The sequence below is a fragment of the Sorex fumeus genome, unplaced genomic scaffold (genome assembly GCF_029834395.1).
Source record: "Sorex fumeus unplaced genomic scaffold, SorFum_2.1 ptg000024l, whole genome shotgun sequence".
NCBI classification, from domain to species: Eukaryota; Metazoa; Chordata; class Mammalia; order Eulipotyphla; family Soricidae; genus Sorex; species Sorex fumeus.
The window spans coordinates 53,536,315-53,561,030 of NW_026606081.1; the positions used below are offsets into that span (position 1 = coordinate 53,536,315).

Genomic DNA, 24,716 nt, shown 5'->3' on the forward strand with positions numbered 1-24,716 from the left:
TCCTAGGGCTCAGTTCCCCATGGTTATTTTTTTTTTAATTTTTTTTTATTTTTTATTTTATTTATTTTTATTTATTTATTGAATCACTGTGGGAAAGGTTACAAAGCTTTCAGGTTTATGTCTCAGTCATGCAAATATCAAGCACATTTCCCTTTACCAAAACTTATTTTTTACCAGGAAGAACCCCAATAAAACCCCACCCCCCACCCCTCCCCGTCCCTGTGAGGCAGATGAATTCTAGTTAACACTCTATCTGCTTTGATTAGATTCATTGTTTCAATAAAAGATTCACCACTATTATTTAGAGTTTACTCCCCCCCCCAAATCAGACATGCTGAAAAAGCATTGTGAAGTGATTTGCTTTCTACAGCTGGGTTCAAGAATTATAAGTTGGTTTTGGATTTCTGCTATTTTACCTATTGACCCTGGAAGTATTTCTACTGAAAGTCAGATACATTATTACATTTATATGAACAATGTTGTTATGTTATATGTTATGTTACTTTATTTATTTTTTTAGGGGAAATATTTTATTTATTTATTTATTTATTTATTTATTTTTTAATAGTGAGGCACCCCATGGTTATTTTTCTTAAGGTGAGGTTGGCCCCAGCGTTTCAGAGGCCCAGGTACCATATCTGAGACATTTGACAGCCACATACATGTCACTGCCATCACCACCGATGAATGACACCTGCCTCATGGGATGCAGCTCGTGATTTTATATTGTCACACATGTAATGGGCTTTATACGCATTTAGACTCCCTCCAGCACACCCTATTTTCTTTTCTTTTTCTTAAGTATAGGAGCACTGCTCTTTATTCAGCCATTGATTAAGCTGATTGAGTTGGGCATGAACTCCACATTACTTTTTTTCTTTTATCGAATCACTGTGAGATACAGTTTACAAAGCTTTTCATGCTTGAGATTCAGCCATACAGTGATTGAACACCCATCCCTCCACCAGTGCACACTTTCCACCACCAGTGTCCCCGGTATAACCCCCGGACGCCAATCCCAGTCCTCATCCTGCCTCCATGGCAGGCAATTTCCCCAATACTCTCTCTCTCTCTATTTTTGGGCATTATCTTTGCTTGAATTTTTCCACCACCATTCAAGCCTGCATGCCAGGGGCCGATGCTAGATCATTTATTGTCCATTGCTCATTTTGAATATCATGGGTGCTGTGGCCGCGTGCTTCTGGAATCCTAGATTGTAGATGGTTGGGTTCTAGAGACATTTCTGTAGGGCACTAATCTATTTTGGGATTCAACTGGGCATCTCTGGACCAAGACTGTTGGTGTGCTAAGATGGCACCTGGAGGCACAATAGGGCAGCACCGTATTTTCTATCATAACTCATGGGGGCATGTACCACGGGTATACTAGATGTTGGGTGTTATTGTCTTCAAATCTCACCATTAGCACCATGATGTTGGTGCATTTATTCAACAAACCCCCGTTATTGCTTAGGGCAGGGGCTCTTTAATTCAATGGAACCAATATCCACTTTTCAAAGACATGGCAGGGGCAAAGCAGGAATGTGAGTAATGCGCTCGCCCGTGGGTCCCATGCCACCTCCTGCACCCCAGCCTGTCCCCCTGCAGCCTGACACCAGGGTTTGCTGTGACACGTGGGGTTGACACAGGCACGGTCACTCTGACCCCAAGTCCTCTTCTACCTGGGGGCCAGAGGGCCAAGTGACGTATCTCTGAGGGACTTTGGGACTTGAGTGGTGGCCAGCAGATTGTCCCCTGGACATCCAACTCCTTCCGTGAAGGGCATAAAGTACTCGTCGTTACTGCTACCTCTGCATCCTGCCAGGATTCAGGTCACCCAGTTTGGGTGGCTCTGAGCTATCCAGTTCCTGAACTTTTCAGTGTGTCCCACAGCTGCCTGCACACACTCTGGGTTCAGAGCTGGGCCCAGCACCAGCCCGGGGACGCTGATACCAATTTAAATTTAACAGGAGGCAAGTGACTCACTGTACCAACACCCAGGTACTGATGGCAAAGCTGACTAACTGGACAGTGGGAGGACAGGTTTCTTATGAGAATGGTCCCCACCTCAATGATGGCACTATTCCCTGTGAAGCAAGTATCATCACTTCACTGAACATGCACATAATGACGCACATGGCCTCTCGAGGCAGTTAATTTAAATACGATATTGCCATGATCGAAGGCACACGCTATGAATACCTTAGTCTTCACATTCTATCACTGTATAGATTTGGTGTCTGTAGAAAAGACACCAGCTATTATTTTCATCCTTCCTTTTATTCAGGAACTTTAGACAAATAGGGCATCATTTCTACATAAGATGCAAACTCAACAGCAGAGCCTTCCCTTCGGACATTATGGACCAACTCTATGGGAAAATTCCCTTTGGTAAGTGAGATTTACCCACTTAAGTCAATTAAGTACAGTTCTTTCCTTGAATGTTCACTAGCAACATGAGAAAGTACGTAACAGGAGAAAGCACGTAACATGAGGTGTAGGGAGGTTGTAACACCTGCATGTCAGGGTTTAGACATGGGAATACATTGTCATTTCATCTGCTGTATCCAGGTCACGCCTCAACTCCTCCTCTTCAAATTTTGACTTTTTAATATGCTTTATTTTCCAAGAGTCCTTTTATGCTCAGCTTGTAGAGAGGGCTTGGTAGAGAAGAGTGTCTAGAATTTATGGATGAATGCACAGACATGAACACAGTCTTTGATACCGGCATGTCCATTGTTGTCCGCTTATGACATGGATTATGTACTTGATGACACTGTATACACTTCCCATGATACAGGTGTTTTGCTTCTGTACAATAACCCACGTTCAACTGCTTAGTTGAAATGAATCAAAGAAGAGAATGTTGGCAGTTTTGCTGTTGTTTAATGCAGGAGTAATGCATTGCCTAAATTATCACTAAATTATCACTGCCTAAGTAATGCAGTCTCTAAATTATACATGAATCTGTGACTTTGAAACCCTGTTAATTCCCTTTGTGATGTTCTCATATATTTCTTTAAACTGCATCTAAATGAATGGTGAGTCTATACAGTGTGAGACCAAGCATCAGGAAATGATTTAGTATAAAAGTTCTTGTGGCCACTGGCCATTCACACAGCATGGGTGTTGTGAGATGGTACTGGAAGTGACCTTGCAAAGTGGGTTGTGTGTTTGTAATGGGCAGAGTAGATACACCCTTGGGAATTCTCATTGCCTCTGCATTGAGTATTCTACAATGACAAAAACGGTTGTGGTTTTGAAACTCCTACAACTAATCAACTTGATACTGTAGGCAATACAAATTAGACAAGATAATTACATAACATATACCAGAATGTAAATAAATATGTGTATGTAAAAATTGCAAAGCAGTATATTGTAGAAAGAATGAAAATCCAGTCCCAAACAAATGTGTTGTAGCAGTAGTTGTAGCTTGACTTGCTATTAAAAATATAACTACTTAATTTTTCTCTTGTTACTTTGTTTTTCTTTTTTACTGCTGGAATCAGCATTAATCCCCAAATATTTTAAATAATCGGCACACCTGGAAGTCTTAATGTTTAGATATTGTATGTATATCTTAAGATAGTAGAATTTATTCAGGTTTTTATGAAGAAAATTATGTGTTTGATGTTGGTGTTAGTGTTTATGTTGATTATTTTCATGCTGTCTAGTTGAATGCATTAGTAAGATGTTCATATTTTTTATGCCTTTTTCCTAAACAATCATAACCTCATTTTGAAAACTGAAATAGGGCCATAGAATAATTTCTTACATGAAAAGATGAAATGCAATAGTCTCCATGGGGAATTTGTTTGGACTCTCAGGCACACCCAACCTCCTTAGTCAGTGAGACTCCAAGGGGAGAGATTGTCAGGGATGGGGGCACATTTACTCCTCTCAGTTGTTTGGAAGTCACCCAGCATTAGTGTCAGCGATGGAAAATTGTGTCCATTTTAACCTGGATTAATTTTCATTTTTGGAAAACATTTTATCAAACTTCAGGTAATTTGCTATTGTTTTCATTTCCTTATCTCTGATAATAAGAGGATGGGAAATGTTATATTTTTACTGGTGTTTATCATGATTTTTTATTTATTTATGGTCATTCTTTACATATCTCTGAGTAATATAAAATTATAGATAATATATCATTACTGCTATTATAAATATTTTATGTGATTTTTTTATTTTATCTCCATAGGTTTGAACAAATATAAGTCAGCTTACTAGGTTTCTTTAGTTTCAGTAACCTCTGTCGTTTCATCAAGATATCACATTATTTAAGATGATATAATGCATCTTATTCATTTGTAAGCCTATTACATTTTCAACATATTTCTATACTGAAATACTAACATTCTATTAGATTACATCTAAATTTGTTTCATATTTCCATTTATCTTCCCAGATACTTTGGCTCAGTCCCTTCTCTCCTCTTGAATGTAAATCTTATTGTAGCTACCCGATGCCGGCCCAGTATAACCGCCAAACTCAAGGCAATGGACTTTAGCAAGTCTACAAGGTGGACCTTTGTCATTCAATGATACTTTGAGACTTGCCACATAAAGTATCTGGCAATCACACTGGCAGATGAATTCACCACTAATATGATACCCAAAATTTATTTATTAAAAGGAAAGAATCAATTATTATTCAAGGGACAGGATTCTCTGAAAATCATCTACTCTGCTATATATAGTTCATCTACTTATAGATTTTTATAACCTAAAAATTAAATAAATTCTTTAGGTGTATTTCCACTCTAAACTAGTCATTTTATGCAATCCAGTTACATATACAGAAATGCAAAGTGTTATGTTTAGAAATAAGGGGAATTAGATTTTCAGTTAAAGAAAATAATTTGAGTACCACTGATATGCAGGGCTGGAGCGATAGCACAGAGGGTAGGGCGTTTGCCTTGCACGCAGCCAATATGGCCGACCCAAGTTTGATTCCTCCACCCCTCTCAAAGAACCCGGCAAGCTACCAAGAGTATCTCGCCTGCACAGCAAAGCCTGGTAAGCTACCAGTAACGTATTTGAAATGACAAACACAGTAACAACAAAGTCTCACAATGGAGACATTACTGGGCCCACTCGAGAAAATCAATGAACAACAGGAGGACAGTGACAGTGACAGTGACAGTGACCACTGACATTGCCTTCAAACACTCCCCAGTTACATATTCCACTGACACAAATATACATATCCAAATACATGACATTTTAACTTCTACACAAATCCTGTACTGCAAATCTGTATCTGTTCCTATAACGAGATTTCTTAGGCTTGGAAGCATGGAAGGAAATGACAGCTATAGATTCTGATGTATCTGTGATGATACTTGTTTGTGTTCATTTATGCAAAGTTGTGTTCCCCCAGAGAGTCTAAGGGTTAGGTGTGTGAGGTGTTTGCTGTAGTCAGTGAGTGTTTCTGCTGGAAGAACTTTTCTAGGGCTCCAGTTAGGAAGGCATATCCTACCTGCCACCAGGCCGTCCAGATCAGGCTGATGCATATAACAGTATCCATGATCAGAGCTGCTCTTTTATCAATTTATTCTTTCGGTTTGGGGGCTACACCCAGAGGTGCTTAGGGCCTACTCTTGGTTCTGTGCTCAGGAACCAGTCCTGGTGAGCTTGGGGGACCATATAGGATGTCAGGAGATCAAACCGGGGTCAGTCACATGCAAGGCAAAAGAACTATTGCTCCAACCCCTTTTATGAAATTGTGAAATAATCTTATGACATTATGAAAGAGGGACATGAAAGAATAATTTTATGGAATTGTGAGAGAAAAGTAGGGAAAGAGAGGAGGAATGAAACAGAAAGGGATCCTATAAAAAGATACTTCTTAAAACATGTTATAGACTCACTACCTTTACCTGATGTACAGCTTAGTATATGACATTCTGTAGTATGTAATTTATATTTACATTACCACAGATAACTCTTCTACTTTTACCTGAAAAGCTACCGTACATATTTCTCTTCAAACCACTATTTACTGAACACTATTTAAGTATATACTTCCAGAACGTATAAACTTTAGCCCCAGTCAGTTATTTTTTCACTCTCGTTTGCCACTTTTCTAAGATCTTTCTTTCTACACTCACCCGCAGTGATGTTCTTCGCGGGATTCTTAGATTGCTCAGTGTGTCTGTATTGTGGTACAAGCCAGGAACTTGCATGGAATTGGAAACCCAATGTCTGTTCCAGACTCTCTAAAGATCAGGGGGGCTGCTGTGTGAAGAAGGTGACGTTTCCCAGGCCCTCGGTGGACTGAGATGAGTTATCCAGTCGGAGAGTAAACTTTAGGAACTAGAGTCCAACACTAAATGTCAGGCCAACGCATTCCTTTCCCTTGGAAAATGTCTTCGGGTGGCCTGCTGTGTCCCTCTGAGTGAGATGGGCAGAAGGCCAGGGCTGGGGGCAGGCGGCCCTCTGCCCGTGCGTGTGTGAGTGCGTGTGTGTGAGGCTGTCCTGACCGTGCTCTCCGACTTTCTGCCCTTGCAGCCGAGGGCTCCTGCGGGGGCACCCTGAGGGGCACCAGCAGCGGCATCTCCAGCCCCCACTTCCCCTCGGAGTACGAGAACAACGCTGACTGCACCTGGACCATCCTGGCCGAGCCCGGGGACACCATCGCCTTGGTCTTCACCGACTTCCAGCTCGAGGAAGGCTACGACTTCCTGGAGATCAGCGGGACAGAAGCCCCATCCATCTGGTGAGTGACTCTGCCGGCCATGCACAACCTATGTGCGTCTCATGGACTTCTCTGGCCAGGCTGTGGGTTGCAGGCTGACTGCGTGCCCTGGAGTGGCCCCAGGAATTGACCTGAGGGCAGCTCACATGCACGGTTCCTTTGGAGTTGGTGTAGGAGCTGCTCCAGTCACAGTGCTCCCCTGACCTCTATGAATTGTGCTCAGACTCTGCCTGCTTTTCTTCCCTGGAGATTCTGCTCCAGACCAGATTCAGCGAGGCTTCTGTTAGCTTTGGCCACCACAAGAGGGGTGCCAGCGGCAAACCATAGAGAAAAATGCAGGGGAGGCATGAAAGTTCTGAGGATCTGTTTAGAGCATGTGTGCTGATCAGAACGAAAATCATGCTGCTCTACTCTGTAGTTTGTTGAATCGGTGGCGGGGAGCATCACTGGGTCTGCGGGTTCTGTTGGGAAGGACAAAACCGACAGCTAAACATTCGAAGATGTAATCACATCTGTTGGAGGAAATGCTGGGGTTTCCGCATTTGGGGTGTTCTGTCTTTCCTGTAGAACATTTCGGCTCTCTAAGTACGAGCGAGTTTTGACCTGCGTGTGTGTGAACTAAGGCAGGACCCAGAAACAGCGGCTATTTCTGCAGTGAGAGGAGAGACATGAGCCATCACATACAGTTCTACAGAATTAAGTTTGCATTGCAGTACAAAGGCTGAATATTTTCCTTTAGGAAAAAATATGATTAGATCACCTGTCTTAAATCAATTATGGTAACTGAATTTGATTTGATTTTCCAAGACTTCAAAGCAGGGATCCATGTTAATGGATAAATTATTTCCTTGGTGCTGAATGTTCCTGGGAGAGCAACACCGCCGTGACCTGCTGTGGTCTTTGCTGGGCGTTTGCTGCCCTCTGACCTTGCAGAGGGCTGAGTGAGTTGCCCGTTGAGTCACTTCGTGAAAGTCAGACTCTGTGATGCTGACACCCTCCTCCCAACTCTTGCTTGTGCAGTACCTGGTTCCTGCGGGCCCTGGGGATTCCGAGTCCAGCACCCAGGCCCCACAACAGGGGATGCACATGGCCCCATGATCTGTGCCAGGCACTTGGTTCCATCTGAAAGAGCCGCACTGAGTTACTTCAGAATCAGCTCGTCAGCCCTGCAGGAACACACATTCCTATGAATCCCACCAGGAGCTCAGCATGCGAGCACCCCAGCCCAGGTTACTCCAGGGACAGAGGGAGGAGGCTGTGATTGATGTCCCATGGTATGTGAGAGAGACTCTGGACACTGTCCAGTGCCACTGGGCCTTGGCTGGGGAGGCAGTGGGAGAGAGATGGGGAGCAGGGCAGCTTGGGCAGAAATTAGAGGCTGCTCCTTTGCCAGGCCGGGTTTCCTAAGGAGGCACGTGAGGGGCAAGGATCATCACAAGGTCCAAAGCACAAGTGGACACTCAGTCAGAAATGCTGGTCCAAAGGAGAGGCAGATCACACACTTGATGATTTCTACAGGGTGATATACTCAGTATTCACAAGTGATTCACTCAGTACTGTTGAGTAATATACACAGTGCTCCCAAGTGATGTGCATGGTGCTCCTGGGTGAGTGATGCATTCAGCATGACCGCGTGAGAAGCACAGCACCCTAAGTAGAGAAGCAGTACTCCTGAATTATAAACAGAGTATCCCCAAGACACAGACTCTCTTCTACCAAGTACTGTGCACAGAACTCCTGTGTGATGCATTAGAAGCACCAAGGGCTACACAGAGAACTTGTGAGTACTAGACAGACTACTTGTGAATGCTACATAGAATACTGATGAGTGCTACACAAATACTAATGAGTGCTACACAGGGTACTTGTGAGTGCGATACACAGCATTAATGAGTGCTGTACACAGTGCTAATGGGTGCTACACAGAGTACTTGCAAATGCTACCCACAGTACTAACGAGTGCTACATATAAGACTCTGAGTGGTCCCAGACATGGACGGTGGAGCGAGATGTGGAAGGTGGGCCCAGATGGGGGCTTAGTGCTCTTGGTCCCGGGTTCATCCCTGAAATTCTTGGGGGCACCTGCAGAGCTGACAAGGACAGCCAGGGAAAGGTGTGCTGTGGACCTGGTTGGGGCGTCTCTGCCTTTCAAACAGCTGGACACAGACATTCATGCATGGGCCTGGACCTTCCTATCTGCATGTGCTACACGGGGCGTGACCCGCTGGGCCCTGGCAGATGTGGGTTCCCGGGGCTGTGGGAGCAGGGAGACGCCTTGGCCTCGGGGAAGGGTCTCTGCAGCCAGTCACCCCCCACCACTGTGCCTCTGGGCACACTCTCTCGTGGACCAGCGGCCACCCGGTCACTGCTTCCTCCCCCCACAACAGTGTCTCGTCCAGTCCCGAGGCTTCCTGTGTCCCCGGAATCACCCGCGCTTCCTCTCCCCCAAGCTGGGTGTGGTACAACCAGCACCGCCCAGACACGGGGCTATCAGGAAGGGGATAAGCATGTCCTCGGACGTCAGTGCTGTGGCCCCGAGTAGTACCGAGAGACTTTTGGGAGGCGCAGAAAGAGTCAGACGTGGAAATCTCTGGCCTTCAGCGCCCATGCACAGATCCTTCCAGGGGCTTGTTTGAACAAAACACATATGCACAAATATAATGAAATCGGAAATGAAAGCCAGGAGGAGCAAATTAATTATCTATAAATGGAGATTAATAGAATTGTGGAGATCAAAATGAATATTTAATTTTTAATTCCCAGGCATCTTGGGCAAAAGGAGGAAGCTGGCAACATACCAGATGCTCATTAGAAAAGGAGGGAAATTTGCAGATTTCTCCCAGTCATGAAAGATTTTTCCCAGTGCTACATTTGAAAATAAAACGTAAATCTGGTTTTGCCCTGATGAGGACAATGCAAAATTTTATAACAAGTTTCCTTGTCTTGGTAATTTTTCAAAATCAAGTCTCTTCCACCCAAAACCCGTCAGAGGAGATCAAAATAACCATACACTGACACACATGCTCTCTCACACATGCACTGAGTCTCATGGTCACACGCGTTCACATGCTTATTGTACCCATGCTGCACATGCATGCACATTCACACACATATACTCACACACATACCCAGACAGACATGCAGACATGCTCACAATACGCATATGTTCATACACAGACACACTCAGACACGTTCACATAACACAGACATGCACGCAGACACATTTATATCAGACACAGGCATACTCACACAGTCCAGATCTCAGAGACCTGCATACATACCTACATTCACACACAAACATACACATCCATATCACACAGCCATATCCATGCACATCTATCTCACAGAGACCTGCTCGCATCCATCCATCCATACATACATAGACACACACACATCCATATTTCACAAACATGCTAGCAGGCACACCTCCACATCACATAGACATGCTCATATCCCACTCACACACGTTCCTATCACCGAGATGTGAAGGGAACATGCAGGATCCCTCAGTAGGTTTCTATGGCGTCTTCGGCGTGGGGTTGGCGCTCACTTGTGGCAGAATACCGAGCAAGAACCAGCCTAACTTGCTTTCCGAGTCCTGGACTGGCTCGTCTCCTGCAGGGGAGGAGTGAGCACGAGTGGGCTGTGGCAGGCACTGACTGGCCACAATGGCTCAACAGTCCCTCAGTCTGAAAGTCAGGAACATTTGACTTGTGAAAATCCCAACTGAGGGTCTGACAGGGAGAGATGGGAACAGGCAGAGTTGGGCGTGTGGACAGATGCCCCAGGGAAGGAGCCATGAACCCCCACATTCCCCAGCGCGGCTGAGGCAGTGACTGGCCGGACTCCAATGTCCCCCTGGGCCCTGGCAGGGTCATTGGCTGCCTCTGTGGAAATCTCTGTCCTGTCCCTCACCTCAGGGTCTGTGGTCTGCGCTGGTGAAGCCCCTCCTGAAAGACTGTCCAGGCCCGTGTGAAATAGAGACGTGTACATACATGGTGGACACTGGGGGCCCAGGGGTTCTCTATCTTGAGGTCACTGGGCTTCATGCCCGCTTCCCCCAAGCTTCTGATACCATAAGGCATGTGTGGGAGGTGCCGGCGACCAGGGACAAACAGAAACTCCCTGCTCGTCCCTGCTCTGGTGGAGATGGTGCCCAGCTTCCTCCTCCCTGCTCCCTGAGTCCTGGGTGTGAGCAGAAGCCCAGATTCTGGAATGACTATGAGTGAAACTCAGGTCCAGACAGATAATTCCTGCTGGTGGTGAGGCCAGTGCTGGGCTGCCGAGACTCATCTCTGTCACCCCCCAGGGTGGCCGCTTCGAGTCACCTCAAGGCTATGAGCAGAGACAGTCGGCTTCAACCAACCACCCAGAGTCCATTTTCATGTGACTTTGTGGATGCTTTTCCCAGGCTGTGTAGTGGTCCTGGAAGCGTTTGTTCCCTCACTCTCTCCCCCAAATGCAGATTCCGGCAAACAGAACCAAACTCAAATGTCGCGAGGAGCAGAGGGCATCAGGGAAGGGCATGGCCAGGGTGGCTGTATCAAGTGGGAGGTAAGTCAGATCTGGGGAGTCACAGGTGAGGGGGAGAAGGAGGCGGGGACCCACCCATATACCACTTACGTCCTTGTGACAGTTTGCCCGAGTTCTCCTGACAGCTGAGCCCATGGGGCATCTTACCCTTGCTCGTGGGGAGGAGGAAGGACAGTGATGAGCAACAGGATGGCCCGAAAGCCTCAGACTTGCTGACCAGGTCTGCCTGCATAGGGAGGGATAATAGGCAGAAGAGAAGGCAAAGCAGCTGAGAAGATTCTTGTTTGAGCCCACGCTGAGCGGGAGATGGCCAACTGGCCGATTAGACACGGAACGAGGAGGATTCCGTTGCTACTTAGCACTACTGGTCAGGAGCAGGGACAGGACGCCAGGTGTGAGAGCTGACTTTGCAGACCCGTGGCTCTGTGACAAAGTCCAGCTGCTGAACATCGCCACACCTTTCCCCCGCCACACACACAAGCTCCTTCCCTGGTCATAAATGGAGAATGGCCCAGTCCTTCTGTCCTGGCAACTGGCCAGCCCAGCCTTCTGCTGGTGCTTTGCTGGAATCTGGACTCATCAGCACTTGAGGGTTTGCAGTGGAAGGACTTCAGCATGGACACAGACTCTGACCACAGGGGGGACGTGGCCAAAGTGCTTCCTGTGGGGAAATCCACAGGGCACCATAGAGCGCATGGTCCAAGGGTAAAGGTCAGCCACAGAAAATTGGAAGCACATAGTGCAAATATATGAATCACGAATCACGACCATCCTGTTATTCGTCGATTGCCTCGAGCAGGCCCCAGTAACGTCTCCTTCATCCTAGCAAATATATGTGTCCCTGTAAATGTGTACCGCGGGTATATGTGTGACGGGCACATGAAGATGCGCATGTGTGCATGGTATGTGTGCACAAGTGCATGGGTGTATGCAATGTCAGTATGTATGTGGACATGCGAGTTTCTAGTTATCTGTGATATGCACCTCAGATGTGTTTATGGCATGTAAGTGCAGATTCTGCGTGTGCATCTACCCAGATGCAAAATGCACACTTTATCTTTTCACTTTTTAACTTGTGTGCATGTGCTGTGACTGCCCTAGTTACCAACACTATTCATGGAAATAAAAGTTAGGTAAATGTTTGTGTGATTAGATGTATTTTTAGCAAGTCAACTAAATTTCAAAACTTATATTGAAATGTAACATCCCCCCCCCCCCCCCGCTCACCACCACCATTTTGTGAGAGTTAAATTGTCCTTGAGAGTTGGGCAAAAAACTCCCGATCCCTGCCTCATCCCTAGACTGGATCCCATGCATGTGGCCCCATGCCCAGAAGCAGGGAATGGTGAAAACCGTCTGCACAGGGTGGCTAGATATGGCTGTGAGCACAGGCCAGAGAGGGGCTCTCGGAGCATCATGGGTATGGGGGACGCATTCACTCGAGCAGCCTCAACTGCCAGAGAGTGGCTTCCTGGAGCCCCAGAGCTCTGGAGCACCGGACAGCTATGAGGGGTCAGCTCTGCCTCGTCACTGTGTCCCCCGGGGGACACTCGCTGTTCCTGTGGCTGTTTGGTGGGTTTGGTGGGAAGTTTGGGGGCTTACAAAGCGAAGTCAGGTTCACTGCGGCTGGCAGCTGGAAGACGTGGGGGTGACTCTCAGGGCAGCTGGGGGAGCTGCCAGGGTGGACAAAATGGCCTCTGTCACAGTAGTTTGTCTCTGTCTTTTCTCCTTGCCAGTCCCTCCCCTGGCCCTGTAGGCAGGCAAGTCGGTCAGAAAAGGTATGACATGATCACAGACTCTTGGCCCCCGCCAGCGTGGCCCCAGGCTCTCTCCAGATCACAGTCCGTGGTTCCGGAGCAGGGGTGCGGGAAGCATTGATCAGTGCAGAGAATGACAGGCAAGAGGAACCCGAGAAGGGACATTTTAAAATAAGTCTTGAACTCAGAATGGAAGGATTCACGTCAGCAGCGCCTAGGTGATTAAAGAAGATGCTGAAGCTTCTTATTTCAAGCCCGAGGTTTCAGGTCGCTCAGGACTCCTTGTGGGGAGGGCTGCATTCTCCTCAGACAGCACTCTGCACAGGAGCACAGATGTTTGTCCACACATCCTCGACTCACCCCACACTTTGTCTAGATTTTGTTTGGAGTGATTGATAGGATTCTGCGAATCATCAGTGAGTCCATGCCAGCGGCTGAGCCCCTTGCGCTGAGAGGTATGAAATAGTTTGTAGTGGTGAATGACCAAGGGCGGCGTGGTAGGAAGCACAAGAAGGTTGTCCTCACCGAGAAGCCAAGTCCAGAAGCTCTAAGTAGCTTAGTAGACTTCGGGCTCGCCGCCATGATCTCTCCTCTTCTCTGAGTTTATAATATAATGAAGCTGGTGCCAGTGCTGGCCTCTAAATCAATCATCTCGGACACCTCCTAAATCAGTCCTGGGAGCATTGCAGAGGGGGCAAGAGATTTATTCCTGAGCCTTAGAAAGGCTCCGGACACCTGTGTCTGCTGATAAAGTCGGTCCCCACCCCTAAGGAGATGCCGTCCTAGCCTCTCCCCTTGGGGTGGCCCCCTGCTCTCTCTGTCCACTGGACACTCCATTTCCTAGGGAGCAAAAGGACCTGTCTAAGGGCCTAGGAAAGAAATGCTTGGCCCTGCTCAAGCCCGGCACTGCACAGGGCTTCCCATTTGCAGCCTGTGTCCGGGAGCCTCAAAACCATTCCTAGCTGCTCTATCCCAAAGGGAGACTCCCTCCACAGTACCACTTCCATGGCTCACCCTGCTCATACAGTAGAAAACAGAGCCCAGGAGAGCTCAGAACTCATGTGCTGAGGAGCAGCAGAGACTAACTTCCGGCCCTGCCCACAGCCCCCCTCCCCCCGGGGCCCCTGTGGGCAGGACTGGAGAGATGCTTGCCGCTCAGAGGAGGCCTTGCCAACTGTCTGGGCACCGACGCCCCCCATTCAACCTCCTATCCAGACTGGAGCCAGTGTTTGGCTGTCAGACACCCACACCAGGTTTTAAATCATCCAAACTTGTTCAAGGGCATGTCCAGGAAACTCCGGTGAAAGCTATGTCTGCCAGATAGGATTTTAAACATTTCATGGCATATTTTTAAAAAATCATTTTCTTAAACTTAGGCATCATGATTTACAAACGGTATTCCAACACCAACCCCACCTGCAGTTCCTACTTCCTCCGCCAGAGTACTGGGCCTCCTGCTTTATAAGACGCAGATTTTACAAGGACCAGCAAGACAGGCCCATGGTAGGGAGCTTGCCACAAAGGGACTGGGAAAGGCGGTCAGGACAGGGAAGGGGCCACTATGGCAATGATAGTGAAGATGATCACTCTGGACACAAGCTGAGTGCTGAAAGGAGGTAGAGTGATGTCCAGGATCCATTTGAGTAGCAGTATTGCAAAGTGCTGTGCTTACAAGGAAAATGGGAGGGAGAGAGAGAGAGAGACAGAGAGAGAGAAAGAGAGAGAGAGCACAAGAGAGAGAGACAGAGAGAGAAAGAGAGAGAGAGCACAAGAGAGAGAGACAGAGAGGAAGGGGAGGGGGAGAGAGAGATGGAGAGGGATCGAAAGAGAGGGAAGGGATAGAGAGAGGGATAGAGAGAGGGAAAGAGAAGAAGAGAGAGATAGGGGAGAGGGTGAGGGAGAAAGAAAAGGAAAGGGAAAGACAGACAGACAGTAGAGGCTGGGACAGGTGACTGGGAGGAAACTGGGGATATTGGTGACATTGATGGTGGAGAATGGACACTGGTGAAGGGACCGGTGTTGGAACACTGTGTAACTGAAACTCAATCATGAACAACTTTGTAACTATGTATCTCTTGGTGATTCATTTAAAAAAAATTAAAAGACACAGTTTTTAATTTGGTGATTGAAGTTTGGATGTGAGACTTGCAGTTCTGCTGGCTCCATGGTTTGCATCTCTGCCCCAGCCACACCTCTGCCCACCTTTACTTCCCCGAGGGTCCAACCCATCCCTTCCCATCCACCCGCTCTCTCTTTCCCTCCGTCTCTCTCCTTCCTTCATTTCTATAATCTAGGCCTGGCCTGACCCTTTGGTACCTCCTAACCCCTTATCTGTTCTACATGCCACAATGAGAAACTTTTCAGTGGAGACAGGCTTGCCTTTGCTCTATCCAGCCCGTAAAATCCCACCAGTAGTGGGTTTACCTGAGACCCCCCTCAGCAATGTAAGTTAACTTGGCACAAGGTTATTCCAAATCTGCTACTGTCTATTTCTGTCTCATGAATATGCTCTATGAATAGTTGTTATGAAGGACTGAATTGGCAGCACATTTTAAGAATACCTTGGTCCTTTTTACAAAACTAAACCGGAACTGCCTTCACCAAATAATCATCGGATGTTTATTATGGAATAGGGTTATTATTATAGAAATGTGCATATATTATTATAATCATAAGAGTGAGCATTTAAATATTTTGAGACCATTAAATTGATAGGCTTAGTGTAGAAACAATATGATTACTATAATTTTTTTATTTCCAAGAGTTAATATTTTATAATTTTATGCCCCTTTTGGTTTGGGGGCCACACTCGGCTGTGCTTAGGCCTTACTCTTGGCTCTGTGCTCAGGGGTCACCAAGGTTCTAGGGTCCAAGTGAGGTGCTGGGCATTGAGCCCAAGCCTGCCGTGTACAAGGCATTGCCTCTTACTGCTCTCCAGCTCTCGGGGTCCTCGTTTTATCCCATTTCAATAGGGGGCTTGGACTATTTGTGAAAACTGCTTTCAATGGATCCAAAGGAAAACAAAATTTTATTTTCCCCACTGTTTTAAAAATCCATATATTTGATTCCATTTCTTTTGGTTCCTCAGAAAAGTAATGTTTAAAGGGCATGATAAACAAACCAAAAAAAGAAAAATCCATAAAGTATGCTTGGTTTGTAAACTGAATGCTGGTAAACATAATTATCTAGTATATCTGAAACTTAAAAAATAAGTTATGAAAGCAAGAATGTCTGACTATGGGCTGGCATCTAAAAAACTGTGTATAAAAGCAGACACAGCATAGAAAGCTATAAATTATACATGGTATCATGATTGATTTCTGGGGACTAGCTATTAAATTTCCAATTCTAGCAAAATTGGTTGACTAAGATATGTGAATCAATAAAAGCCCGCTGGTGGTACAGGACATCTTTCCCTAGGATGCCTTCGTTTCCGCACCAAGGAAAGCCTTGGCAATACTTCACAAATCAAAACATAAAAAATCAAGGAATGTTAGAGTCATAGAACAATTCCTTCTGACTTTTAGCAAAAGTACACAGTGGCAATGAAGAGTTGCGTCTCTGCCTTCTCAGCTGTGATTTGTCGCGGTGCATTATGTTTTAAAGCAAGGACTATTCCCACCTAAAACACCACATAGTAGTCCATCATTCACGTGCCCCCTCGCAGGGCGGGTAGGAGGCCACATGGTGGATAAATCTATGAGTTTTATATTCCCTTGGAGATGCCCGAGAATGTGGCCCAGTGGATAGCACCCAAGTGCACAGGCGGCTCAGCCCAAACCTGCCTCTTCCGGAAGCTGGAACCTTCTTCCCATCTGTGAGATGCTCATGCCCATCGACCACCAGGACCCTGGCATGGGACCGTCTCTGAGAGACCTGGCATCTGGGCTCCTCATTCTGTCCAGAGGGAGCACTGCAGTCTGTGTTGATGGCCACAGGTTGGGTCACAAAGACCTTTTGCATTTTAGGGCAAAGTTGGGGGATTTCCTAGCCTTCTTTCCCTTCAGTATTTGCACCTGATAACTGAACAGGTTTGTTGGAATCCGAGCTGCAGGGCAGAGCAGCGTTTGTCACCAAATACCCCTCACCTGGGGGCTGCTTGGGAAACACTGCAGAGAGAAAAGTGGGAAATGTTTACTCCATGGTAAATGAGATTGTTAGTCAGCTGTTTCCACTTAGCCTCTATTTTCTTCTGTAATTCTCTATTTGGCGACATTTTCTGTCCTTAGTAATGTTGAGTGTCCTTATTAATAAATGTCAAAGTGTATGTGTGAATACTCATCCCCCCCCCCCCAACGGTAGAGATTCCTAAGACTCATAAGGACATTGGATATATACATTTTTGTTTTAATTGGCACTGTTTAATCCCAAAGACACATCTCAGTGAACTCAGTGGCAATGCTCAAGCTAACACGGGTTATAATCCATTTCTATTTTTATGATTAGGCTTAAAATACCTCCAGTCAATGGCTGAGTCTTGCATTAAGAATGAAAGCTGCCTCGGGCTGGAGCAGTAGAGCAGCTGGGAGGACACTTGCCTTGCACAGGGCAGAACTGAACTAGATCATTGGCACCCCAAATGCTCCCCCTGACCCCAGCTGGGAGTGATCACTGAGCACAGAGCAGAAGGAAGCCCTCCCCTGGGTGTCGCCCAAGCAACACAGAAAGGAAAGTTGCTGTGTTAGTTGCAGGGGAACTGGACTCCCAGTCAGGTGCTCACAGAAGCCCCTTTGTGGCCCGATTCTCTAAGGAGGAACAGACATGAATTCACTCCTGGTGGTAGGAAAGGGAGCTGAGGACAGGAATAGCGGTCACAAAGACCCACCGGTGCATTAAATGTCCTCTTATCAACGGATTCTCATAGAAAAGCTCTAGTTTTCAGAGCAGCAGCAGTGCCATTGAGGATAACTGAAATGTTCTTATTTTTATTTATCTGGGGAGTGTTTGGAGCATCCCCAGTGATACCCAGAGCTTACCACTGGTGGTGATCAGAGATAGCATCGATGCAATGCTGGGATCAATCCAGAGTTGGCCGGGTGCAAGGAAGGTGCTTGTCCACCACGCTCTTTTGGACCTGGGAAACGAGGATGGTAACATGTGGTTGGGCAAGTTGTTCCCCATTATTCACTTTGGTCACCCACTAGGGTTGACCACTTGTTGAGTCCAGGGAGCAAAGCCTCTTGGTTGATCTGGGGGTACATCTGACTGTATATCCCTCTCCGAGTTTTCATCCCACCTGACACCCTGAAGGTCACCCTTGCAGGGCCTCCCCCTCCTCACTGTTGCTTTGGGGGGCATTTCCACTGGAGTCGGCAGGTGTGTTTTCTTAGGCTGTGCTTTCTGGTCTGTGTCCGCATGACACCCAAAGCATTTGTCCTTTAGGAGGACCAAGTCTCCATTTCCATCTGCCCACAGTGGCCAGCGGCCCCGTACTAAGGCAGCAGTAGCCACAAGGATCATCTCCCTGCACTGCCTCCTGCTGGGCACTTGCCATGCATCAGTTTCCAGGCTGTTGCAAACAAGGGGCACATCTTTTGAGGATGAAACACATCTTGCCTCTTGGTTCTCCAAGGCTAATTAAATAATCAAATCAACATCCGACAGATTAGCAGGAAAAACAAATCGATTGCCTACCGACAGGGAATTTCCTTAGACATGGAAGACTCCAGATGCCTGAGGATGTTGTGCCTCATTCCTGAGCAGGAAGAAGGGGTGGGGGCTCTGGGACAGGAAGGAAAGGAGCAGGTCACAGAAAGCCTCTGCAGGTTCAATGTTGTAAGCATTGTAGAAATAGTGGTGGGAGAGAGTTTCCGGACCTCCTAGTGCCTCCTATCCAGGTGATGCTGTGCGGGGTCTAGTCCCTCCCATCCACTTGGTACTGTGGCTCTAGACCCTCCCATCCACGTGGTGCTGGGGGGTTGTTCCCATGTGATTCTGTGGTTCTGTCCCCTCTCTGTCCCACATGGTGCTATGATCCTGTTGCCTCCCTATTCACGTGCTGCTGTGGTTCTCGGTGAGAGCGTCCTTCCTGAGACATCCTCGCGGATAGAGTGAGGCCATGAAGAGAAGGGCAAAGGTTCCGCCAGAGTCTTTTAGACCTTGATTGATTCCAGCTCAAACTAACCCACATGAAACTCACTGATCTCGGCAGCCTGCCCTGAACTCCATCACTGTGATTTCAATGGAACTTTTTTCTCCTCCTGAAAGTGAAACTTCCCATTTCTGGGACTTTCCCTACAGTGTGTGTGAGGCAGGCAAAGGTTCCAGAGGGCAACCTGGGTTCCATGCCGCCACTGTGTCGGGCTCTCTGCGGGATTGCGGAGACATTTGGGGTTTGTGGCCGTCTTTTGGGTTATTTATCCGGGAAGGGCTCAGAACCTCGAAGAGCAAGGACTCGGCTTCCTTTACTTCTCTGGTCTCTGTTATCTTTACTGCTTGTTTTGGGCCACAGCTGGTGGTACTCAGGGCCCAGAGCACTGTAAACGGAGTCTGGCATGAACAGGCATTGGCTGAGTGCAAGGCAAGTGCCTTTCCTGCTGTCCTAGCTTTGGACTCTGTGGCTCTCTGTGTCCCCTCCTCCCCTGTCACGAATCAGAGTGACCCTGGGCTCATGCTGTCCTCTCAACTCTGGTGGACATTGAGAATTATGCACCCTGGCTCTGCCAGGCTTTTCCTGCAGGGCTGTTCAGCCCTCTATGTCCATGTGGGCATAGGGTTCCTTCTCAGCCATCCTGTCCAGAGGCCTCGGCCCGGCACAGTGAGCCCTGCTTCCCTCCCCGGGTCCCTCGAGAACCCAGCCCTGAGCCGTGAGGGTCTGGAATAGGCCGCTCCATCCTGGAGCCTCCGCGGGAGCCAGATACTTCCACAGGCTCAGGGGCAAGGCAGAGAGAAGCCTCCGTCTCTGAAATCCAGAGAGAAGCCGTGATCTCCAGAGTCCCCTTGGACATGGGTGTGGAAATGCGACCCTATAACTGCAAATAGAAATGACCCACATCCTACCAACTGCTATCCTCAGCATGCAGCACATGCTCAGGGTCACTCTGGAGGAAGCTGCTCACAAGCTGGCGTATAAGCACATGCCAACATGCATTCTGGGATATTCTATAGGACACATACATGTATCACAGCAAACAATGCTAACTTACAAACTCTGGGCTTCTTCCCAGCAACACTGAGGATCTGAGAAGCCAACAAGACCTCGCTTGCGGTCGAGAGCCCCAGGTCCTGTGTGGTGGGCCAGGACCCAGGGAAGGGCAGGGAGAAGGGGGGCTTCTGCTCAGCTGCTTCTGCTCTGACCTTTCCTGTCATCATTTTCAGCCTCTTTGAGAAGAATTAGTCAAGAGGGCCACCACATTTGAAGGGGGGTTCTGGAGCACGGTTTTAAACCTGGTTACACGCATGCACACACAGCTGCGGATTCTGCAGTTCCATCAGTTCAGCTGCGACATTGGATTCCCATAGATTCTACATGTCAGATGGAGCCTGTTTCTGTCAGGATGGAATGGGCTTCTTCATTTCCGCTCCAGCAGACTGGATGGTGGGTGATCTGTGTACGTGTCTTGGGTGTGTATGTGTGTGAGTGCTTGCATGTGTTTGTGCGTGTCAGGAATATGTGTGTGTGCATAGCTACATATTTGTGTGTGTGGTATATGTATTTAGTGTGTGCAGATGTGTGAGAACACAAGTGTGTATACATGTGTGTGCATATATATGAATACTCCTGTGTGATTGCGTTTTTGAATTGTGCATAAATGTGAGTGTATGAGCATGCATGTAAATGTATGTGTGTATGTGTATGAGTGTGTGCATGTGTGTGCATGTGTATGTGTGTGCATGTGTGTGAGTGTGTGCATGTGTGTGCCTGCATATGTGTATGCATGCACATGAGTGTGTACACGAGCATGTGGATGTATATGCATGCATTTGTGTGTATGTGTGCATGTGTGTTCATGTGTATGTGCGTGTGTGCATATGGTGTATGTGTGTGCATGTGCGTGCGCATGTGTGCATGTGTGTGTGCGCGTGTGTGTTATTTGTGCGTGTGTGTGAGTGCATACGCATGTGTGCACACATGTGTGTGTGTGTTTGTGCAACCCACCAGGTGTTCAGGAACCCTTGGCATGAAAGCTCAGTGCATGGTGCTGCACTAATTGGCCATCTGACACCCTCGTGAATGGCCGTGGTGGGAAGGGCAAGTCGGCATTTCCGGCAAAACCCAGTGAGATGGGGCTGCAGAGATGCACCAGTGGCCTCTCCTCTTGGCCTGTGATTTGTCTTTTTCCCCAGCAGAGCCTGGCACTGGTCTTGCTGCAGACTGAGGCAGACAGGGAGTAGACTGTACTCGAACTCTGCCCTGTCCAGGCACTGGCCTTCACCTCTGTCCAGCACGGCACTGGACGCTGTCCTTGGGCGAGGACCTGGGCTTGGCCCCATTTGCTCTGGGCAGCGCCCGGCCTTTCTCCTTGCCCCTTAGCTGTGACAAGGCAGGATGTTGGGCCCTTACCAGCCACACAGTCCCTCCTCTCCACAGCCATGCAGAGTCCACTGTTTATTCAAGAGTAATTTCCAGTCATTACCTCCTTCTACCTGCGACTGATTCCCTCCCTTGTATGTGCCCTTTGTTTCCCCTAGATTACATCTTCTCAGAGACTTCAAAAGGCTCACTGCTTATAAATATGAGAGCACTGAACTCTGAGCCTGGGATGGAAACACTCCCACTCACCCCAAGATAGTTTCCGGCCATCAGTGTCCAGTTCTCCCATACTGCTACTTGGAGGTGTCCCTGCTAGTGGTCAGTGTGCCTCGGGCAAGCAGCAGGGAGTCTACCAGTCAGTGTGCCATGGGCACGCAGTAGGGGGCCGAGTGGTCAATACATCTCAGGCACGCAGAGTGGTCTACCTGGAGGTTGCCTGCTAGTGGTCACTGCATCTCAGGCATGCAGCAGAAGTCTGCGCAAAGGTGTGCCGGGCAGTGGTCAGTGCACCTCAGCACACAGAGGGGTCTAATGCTCACTTTATACAAGCTGCACCCACCACCACTTGTGATAAGAACCCTTAGAGTTTATCAACTTGACATCTTCTAAATAGCAGAGCACATATAGTGTAGTACATACATATGATACGGCATGTAATATAAATCATAGCATATCTAATATGGCATACAACAAACTATATCCTGATAAATAGCATATAGTAGAGCACACATCCCATGATGGAATGCCTTTTGTTGTGTGTGATATATAATATTCTTATCATGTAGTTAGTAAACGTGGAGTTACATAATGCGTGCATTAGTAAGTGTCCCACCTAACACGGTAACTTGATGTTGCTTAGTAAGAAGAGTCAACATATGATCACGCCTAGCTGCTCTGCTACATGGTGTCCAGAGGCTGTCTGACTTGCATGTGGAACTCTGAACACGTTGACCCTCTTTGCTGCATCTTCTTCACTCACCTCCAGAATTCACCAGCCTGCCTCTGCATGCACTGGGTCGCTTTGTCTGTTTCCATTTTGGCTCTGTGAGCCACATCCAGCTTTGCTCAGGGACATCTCCTGGCTCAGTGCTCAGGAGAATGTGTGGTGCTGGGGAATGGAATCAGCGGCATGCAAGGCAAGCACCTTCCCGGCCGTACAATTTCTCGGGCTTGGGCCTGGTTTAGACTCTGGGTATAAGGAATGTGTCCTATTTCCCTCTCCAGGTCTCTTTACACCCAGGTCTCAGCATCCCTCCCTGTTGGGTCCGAGTGCCCCTGTGCATGTACACGCAATGTGTCAGGAATTCTTCCTCCAGTCTTCCATCTGCAGACACTGCAGTCGCTCCCTTTCTTGGCTATGTAGTAACTGAGTTTTCTTTCAGCAGACACGTGGGAGCAGAGTGGTGGGTTATATGGAATTTCTGCTTTTGGCTGATGAATGTCCCCTCCGTTTCCCCAGAGGTGACACTATGTCCCAGCCCCTGCTCTCCACCTTTGCACCAGCTTCTGTTATATTGTCTCTCTGCAGGGTTTGGGCTATGTTTCCCCCTTGACCATCTATCTTGTCCAGGGCCTTTTGGCCAACTGTTCACCTCTGGTCTCAGCTGGTGAGCAGCCTGGGCCCCTTACTGCTGGACTCAGAGAGTGACAAGCACCCCTCTTGCCCCTTCCCCCCTGCTCAGGAAGCACGGGGGTTCCCCTGCCTGGGTGGGTATCACAGGTGGGACCTTCCATTCTGGCTCAGTTTCACCTGCCAATGAGCTTCTTTGCTTCCTCATGTCCCCTGGCCCTGGGTTCCAGATTTCTTCCCCTGAGCAACTGCCCCACAGCATAGCTTGTCACCAGTGAAGGGTGCATGATTCAGTGCTCAAATACCCTGTGCTTATACTTTCAGCTCCTGAGGCAAAGCCCACGGTGACAGTGCTGGGTCAGGCAGCAGCAGTACCTGGGCTGTGAGGGCCACAACTCAGAGTCTCCCAAAGGTGCCATTCCATACCCCAGTTTCAGGTCACGTGTCCCCAGTAGAGTTTGGAGATACAGGGGCTCTGGATCTGCACCTTTCTGGAATCTCTCAGTAAATTTCCACCTTTCAGTATTGTGAGCGTTTCCTCTTCTCTCTTAAAAGAGAAATGAAAATCTTTTAAGCTTTCTGGGGCTGTATCAGAAAGATTCAACAGATTCTTCTATTTTCTACCAGTTTTTTGTGACAGTGTGTTCATAGAAATTTTGGTGGCAAGCATCAAGAATACCCTCTTCCTCCACCCCGAGAGACTCTTGCCTTGCTCCTGCTCGAGTGAAGGGACAGTCAGAATCTGGGGTGACTTGTTTCAGCATCAATCAGCCATGTGCGTCTACTGCAGCCAAACCCTCCTCCATCTCTCTTCTCCCTTGTGGGGTTTCAGACTCAGAAAAAGACTATGAAATATTTGTTCTGAAGCTATTCAGTAGTAGCCAGAAGTCAGTGTTCCCTCGGGCCCAACTTTGAACAAGTGCTGCATATAAATCATCTCACGCGGTTTATTTGGGACTCTGCAGTGCTCAGGAATTTACTCCGTGGGCCAGGCCATGGCTCCCAGATACAGGGGGGACCTGGGTCTCCCGCAGGCCAAGCCAAGCTGTGCCCAGACCTGGGAGCCGTGTCCGCCCTGATATCACCCCCTATCTCAGACTTTTGAGTGCCCTGATCAGGTGGAACTATCCTGCTTTCGAAATGCAGGACGTATCGGTCCTGGAGGAGGCAATGACTTACTAAGCATCACTGAACGCACCATGGGATAGAGGAAAATAGGGTTTCGCTTAATTGGTGGTTTTAGTTTAGAAAGGAAGCAGGGTTCACTGGGAGAGCAGGGGGCATCCAGAGGGCTGGCTCTGAGCGCCCCGCTTGGCCAGGGCCTGATGAGGGATGCAGGACCCCACACCCCTCCTTCCTGCCTCCTGTTCCCCAAGCTTGCCTGCGTGGACCATTAGCTCTGCTCTTTGGAGATGTGGCTCTTTGGAACCCAGAGATTGGGGCTTTGGCCTGGGAAAACCTCAGCCACAGGCTCCCTTTCCTGGCACTGGCACGGGTGGGTGTGAGGACTGGGCACTGTGAATCCTGGGCACAGGCCCTGCTATTCCCAAAGCCCTCTGAGACTGGGCATGGCAGAGAGCAGGTGAGAATGTCCACCAGGAAGGGCTGTCCTCAAGGCCTCAAGGTTGCCTGTCCAAGCCAGAGGCGGCTCTGCACCCATACATGTGCCCTATGACCCC

General features: G+C 48.0%; 1 protein-coding gene across 1 annotated transcript in view; it reads left to right on the forward strand.

Moving 5' to 3' along the window:
- Positions 1–24,716, forward strand: part of CSMD1 (CUB and Sushi multiple domains 1) — a 968,167-nt gene that overhangs the window by 595,066 nt on the left and 348,385 nt on the right. Inside the window, exon 5 of the mRNA XM_056113926.1 lies at positions 6,518–6,725. Coding sequence (XP_055969901.1) covers positions 6,518–6,725 — 208 coding nt within the window. The remainder of the gene's footprint in view (positions 1–6,517; positions 6,726–24,716) is intronic.